Raw genomic sequence first — 6,468 nt, forward strand, 5'->3', positions numbered from 1 at the left:
GAATAACTAGAAACCTATATTTATGAATAAGAAATGATATAAAAATAATCTCAAAACATTAACACATTTTGAAGATTTTTGTTTTATATAAAAACTACAAATAATTAATTAAAATTGCATTTGCAAAACAATCCAATTAAAATATTTTTATTGCTGTATACCTTTTTTATAATCACAAAAAAATGTGCAGTGTCCTAACTTTCTTATGCTTTATAGACAAATTTGTCATATAAAAAAATAATAAAAAAAAAATAAAAAATATAAATATATATACAGTATATATATATATATATTTATATATACACACATTTGCTTTTTTAAATAGTAGATATAACATATATAATTCAATTAAAAAATGTGTTCACTATTTACTGTTAATAAGCAATAAAATAATACATAGATACCTACTTATCTTATTTATTAATGTTAAGCTGTTTGAAAGTTTTTTCATTTTTATTTAAATGTAGTTGTTGAGGTTATGGAAATCAATTTAACTAAACAGGACACTTGTAAGAGATTGACTAAAAATGTAGGGTAAACTAAGAAATCATAGTTTGCTACAAATAAACCAAGCAAAATATTTTGTACTGGTTTATGTATAAATATAGATATAATTTAAAATTATTGTTTGATAAATATATTTGTTTCAGTTACACAAAAATATGAGTATACATTTAAAAAATAAAATATATAATAAATCATATATTATTTTGATATGTATTTAAAATCCAGGGAGATATATACCGAATACAGATCAAGATGAGCAACTTGTATTTAAATAATTGTAAATATTCTGCTTGGGAACTGAGCAAAAATAAAGAGAGTGAGTTTGACATGTGATATTACTGATGACATTACAAGATGTACGGAGCATGAAATGACCATATACTTTTTGTTAAAGGAACAAGAAATATAAACCGTTGCTAAATAATTTTCTGGCTGTTGAGAGTTACTCCGGTTTTAATAATTTTTCTTCTTCGTAAAGATAATTCTGCCGCTCATATAAAAAAATGTTAACCAAAAGGGCTGTGCAAAATACAACAAAATATTAAAAAAATACATTTCCTGGAAAGTGCTGATTTTTTATTTTTCTCTAAAGAGAAAATGTTGGAATAAGCAACGAATAAACAGCAAATGTCTCAGACTGCCATTTCTTCACTTCACAATGGGTGCATGAAACTGACACGTTTGTTCACTTGTGGAACTTTACACTGAGGGTTTAATGCCTCAGCTAATCAGCAGGAGCTCTGTCCCACAGGGAGACAACGCCCACTACTTGGCTCTAACTTTTGGTTGGTCAGTAGAAGTAACGGGACAAGGCTGGGGGCCCCCCTCCCTCTTCTATCTTTTTAGATAAATAGTGCTTCTTTTGACAATCATCAGGTGCCCTACAGCTACTAGACTCACATCTCATTATATCTACTGTATACAACAGCATTCCCCTCTATAGTGGGAAGCAAGGGTGTGATTATTTTGGATTTTATTTTACATTATCCTGTCATTAGTATCTGTATGTTGGTCTGTAGACCAAATTTAAAAATAGTATTTGATAGATCCCTTTTTCTTTTTATTTGGACCTATTTTTATATATTTTTTTCCTGGTCCCATGGACTTGCTGTCACATCCACTCCGAGACATGGAAATTACAGAGAGTTCCCTCTGCTCATTCTCTGCAGCTGATGACTTTTATGATGACCCATGCTTTAATACTTCTGACATGCACTTTTTTGAAGATTTAGACCCCAGGCTGGTTCATGTGAGTTTAATGAAGCCTGATGAACATCACCATCTTAATGAAGATGGGCATGTCAGAGCACCCAGTGGGCATCACCAGGCTGGCAGGTGCCTCTTATGGGCATGTAAAGCCTGCAAAAGGAAGACCACCAATGCTGACCGCAGGAAGGCTGCCACTATGCGAGAGAGGAGAAGGCTCAACAAAGTTAATGAGGCATTTGAGACCCTGAAGAGATGCACTTCCACCAACCCAAACCAAAGGCTACCCAAAGTGGAGATCTTAAGGAATGCCATCAGCTATATTGAGAACCTCCAGGCTCTGCTCAGAGAGCAAGATGACATCTACTTCCCTGTCTTTGAACAATATAGTGGAGACTCAGATGCCTCCAGTCCCAGATCCAACTGCTCAGATGGCATGGTGAGTGTGGCACAACTGGCACTTAGTGCTATGAGCTGGCAAGCCAGATCATGATATACATTATGTAAGATAAGTACTATTGTTCCCTCTCTGCTGAATTCCACAAAAACATTTACTGAGACATGAAGAGATTTCTGTTAAGCTTAGTAAACTATTATGTCACTAACTCTCCTTAAAAAGTTGTCACTTCAGTATTTTACCTATCTATCTATCTATCTATCTATCTATATGTGTATCTATCTACCTATCATCTATCTATTTATCTATATGTGTATCTATCTATCTACATTGTATATAAAGTATGTTTTGAAATCATATAACTAACCTATATACACACACACACACACACTCAAATAGTGTATATCCCACTAAAACACCCTGGTCCCTTCATTCACACCATGCATTAAGAATGTAAAAATAACTCCCCATTCAGCCTTACTCAAATTACTAGGCAGTGCAAAACTTTGGGAACCAGACATCCAGGCTTGTTAAAATAAATCACACAGTGGAGCTTAACAATTTTATGATCAATGTATGTTTAGATCCTGACATTTTGCATAATTACTGAGCCACTACTGAATATTTAAATAAAATAAACTTATAAAAGGTTACTGACATGGTCTATCAAAATAAGCAGATGAAACTAGTTAATGCAAATTTCTGCTATTTAATACATTTCTAAAGGTTATTGTTTTTCTCTCTTTCAAATTTAGTAAATTAAATTTAAAAATCTAGGATACTGAGCAATTTATTTTTATTTTTGACTTTTTTTTTGGATCCTTTGGCAAATAAAACTTCACAAAATTTTTGTTAATTTGTATAAAATATATTCAAAGAGTCAGTTTTCAATTTTTATTTTATAGCATTTTTTTATTTATAAACCATAGATTTCTAGCGATTTTATATCTTATCGCAACCTATACACAGAATTCTGAGGATCTTTAATTAGTATGTAAACTTTTGGTCTCTCAAATTTGTGTGTGTGTATGTATATATATATATATATATATATATATATATATATATATATATATATATATATAGTATATAAAAGCCGAGTTAGACCCTGAAGAAGGGGAGCGGAGCGTTCCCCAAAATGTCACTAATTAAAGGCTATTATTGCATTATTTAAGCCCAATGAGTGCTGTCTTCTGTCTGATATATATATATATATTATACTATTTCCTCTTATTTCCAATTGAATAAGGCAACAATAAAATGAGAAATCATCACTAGCATTTAAAACAATATGCAAAATATATTATAAAAATTGAAAATTATATTTAATTAAAAGATGGAAGTGACACATACAGAAACCCCACTGAGCCTTTTATAGCAGTTTGTGAGTTTAATAGCAGTTTGTTAAACCTCTTACTGATAGTGTTACTTGCCTGTTTGCAGATGGATTACCCAGGACCTAAATGCACTTCCAGGAGGAGAAACAGCTATGACAGCAGTTATTACAGTGAGACACCAAATGGTAAGCATTGCTTGTGCCTCTATCTCATAAATGGTTTAGTTTTAAGAGGTTACTATATTTTATTTATTTTAGATTAAAATTCTCGTTTTCCTCTTAAAGGGCAACCCCTTTTATATATTTATATTATTAACAGGCCATGATTTTAAATGCATTGTCAAAGTTGAATCCATAAATCTACTCTGCCACAATAAATAGAATAACAACAATAAGCCAATCAAGAGTTTGTAAACCTAGGTATTTTCCAATCACCATCAGTAAAGAATCTAACTTTGATTGTTTTATTTTTGTTACATAATTTGGAATAAATGTGTAAACAATCACCTAAAACTAGTTAGATTACAGAACCTAAAATTCCTTTTTTTATTATTTAAAGGGACATGAAACCCACATTTTTTCTTTTATGATTCAGATAGAGAATATAATTTTAAACAACTTTCTAATTTACTTCTATTATCTAATTTGTTTCATTCTCTTGGTATCATTTGTTGAAGTAGCAGCAATGCACTAATGGTTTCTAACTGAACTCATGGGTAAGCCAATCACAATCGATATATATATGCAGCTACCAATCAACAGCTAGAACCTAGGTTCTCTGCTGCTCCTGAGCTTTCCTAGATAAAGCTTTCAGTAAAGGATAACAAGAGAAGGAAGCAAATTAAATAATAGAAGTAAATTGGAAAGTTGTTTAATATTGTATTCTCTATCTGAATCATGACAGATTTTTTTTTGGGTTTCATGTCCTTATCCATGTCCATGTTAACTTTTCAGAGTGATGTAAGGAAATAAAAAAAAAAAAAGTACTTACAGTGTTGTTGTTGTTTTTTTTTCTTTAGATACAAGGCCTGGGAAAAACTCAGTCATCTCTAGCTTAGACTGTCTGTCAAGCATTGTAGAGAGGATTTCCACTGAAACCCCAAACTGCCCTTCTCTTCCTGCAGTGGAAAGTGGATCTGAAGGCAGTCCCTGTTCTCCCCTCCAGGGGGAGACATTGAGTGACAGTAACATTACTATCTCTTCCCCAATCACATGCACACAACTCCCCCAGGACAGCAGCAGTACCATATACCAAGTATTATAACTGCTTCCACAAAGCTGTTACATTCTGAATAACCAAAGACTTTATAGACTGACAGTTTCCAATGTTCAAACTTCATTAAGAATTCCCAATACTGAACTTTTATTAACCTTTGTCAAACATTTATTTATTAATTTAATTTCCAAACAAATGTTTTTTTCCAAATTTTATTTTCATTGTTAACAATATGGGAAAAACTACCTGAAATATATTTCCATCTCAGTTATAATTTACATGGTAAATGTGTAATTATTTTAACACACAAATGGTACAAAATTACAAGGTTATGAAATATCTGTTACTTTCTTTGGGTAATACAAGAAAATATGTGGACCACTTTTGTAAGATGTTTTTTTATATGGTTGTAAATAAGAGTTAACAAGCAAAGCAAGGATGAACAGATATTTAATAATATGGCTTGGTTTGTTGTGCTAAATGATAACTTTATATATTTATATGGTGTGGATGCTAAGGATGGTTTCAATAATATTCTAAATAAAGAAACTTTATTTATAAAACTGTGCATATTTGTGTTCCAGTATGTAATTCTACACTGTACAGGGGAATGCTGCACACAGGACACGTCTAATTGCTATCAGAAAGAATTTAACGATGCAGAATTTTTACAGAAATAGAAACTATCAGATACCAGATATAACACTGTAAATATTTTTTTAATCAGAACTTTAAAATACACTATGCAATGTTCTCTAGGAGTCCTCTTATTTTACAGGAAATTTTTTCCATAAAACAATTTGGGCATCTGATCATTTATATCAATTAAGAAAATATTTGTGAGTGTAAATGACTCTTTAAAAATACTTATTTATAGGGACACGGAACCCAATTTTTTTCTTTCGTGATTCAGACAGAGCATGCAATTTGAAGCAACTTTCTAATTTACTCCTATTATCAAATTTTCTTCATTCTCTTTGTATCTTTATTTGAAATGCAAGAATGTAAGTTTAGATGCCGGCCCATTTTGGTGAACAACTTGGGTTGTTCTTGCTGATTGGTGGATAAATTAACCTACCAATAAACAAGTGCTGTCCAGGCACTAAACCAAAAATTGGCAGTCTCCTTAGCTTAGATGCCTTCTTTTTAAAAAAAAGATAGCAAGAGAACGAAGAAAAATTGATAATAGGAGTAAATAAGAAAGTTGCTTAAAATTTAGGTTCAGTGCCCCTTTAAAGGGACATTAAACCCCAAAAAATGATTTCATGATTCAGATGGAGAATACCATTTTAAATAACTTTCTAATTTACTTCTATTATCTAATTTGCTTCCTTCTCTTGATATTCTTTCATGAAAAGCATATATAGATAGGCTCAGTAGCTTCTGATTGGTAGCTGCACATAGATGCTCATGTGATTGGCTCACTCATGTGCATTGCTATTTCTTTAACAAAAGATATCTAAATAATGAAGCAAATTAAATAATACAAGTACATTGGATTGTTGTTTAAAATTGTATTTTCTATCTGAATCGTGAAAGAAAATGTTTGGGTTTAATGTCCCTTTAAGCCCTACTTAGATTTTGTTAAACTAATATATAATAAACTAATATAAACTGTGTGTTTATGTAGAACTGCTAGTCTAACAAAAACCTGCCCCCTGGTATATAAAGGGAAATTAGATTCTACTGAGTGAGTCATCCAGAGACATGAAAACATAAATTTAGTTTTATTTAGATAAATAAATAAAAATGAAATAGAATTTAAATATATTATTAGATTAAATTAATTTAAAAAAAGGGAAATCA

The 6,468-nt window shown here is 31.2% G+C and overlaps 1 protein-coding gene across 1 annotated transcript; it reads left to right on the forward strand.

Moving 5' to 3' along the window:
• The first annotated feature begins 1,394 nt into the window (after positions 1 to 1,394).
• MYOD1 (myogenic differentiation 1) lies at positions 1,395 to 5,225 on the forward strand. Its single transcript, XM_053688944.1, has 3 exons — positions 1,395 to 2,152; positions 3,554 to 3,632; positions 4,466 to 5,225. The coding sequence occupies exons 1-3, from the start codon at positions 1,607 to 1,609 to the stop codon at positions 4,708 to 4,710; spliced, it is 870 nt and encodes a 289-aa protein (XP_053544919.1). The 5' UTR covers positions 1,395 to 1,606; the 3' UTR covers positions 4,711 to 5,225.
• The last annotated feature ends 1,243 nt before the right edge of the window (positions 5,226 to 6,468 follow it).

Source organism: Bombina bombina, chromosome 7 (genome assembly GCF_027579735.1).
Source record: "Bombina bombina isolate aBomBom1 chromosome 7, aBomBom1.pri, whole genome shotgun sequence".
NCBI classification, from domain to species: domain Eukaryota; kingdom Metazoa; phylum Chordata; class Amphibia; order Anura; family Bombinatoridae; genus Bombina; species Bombina bombina.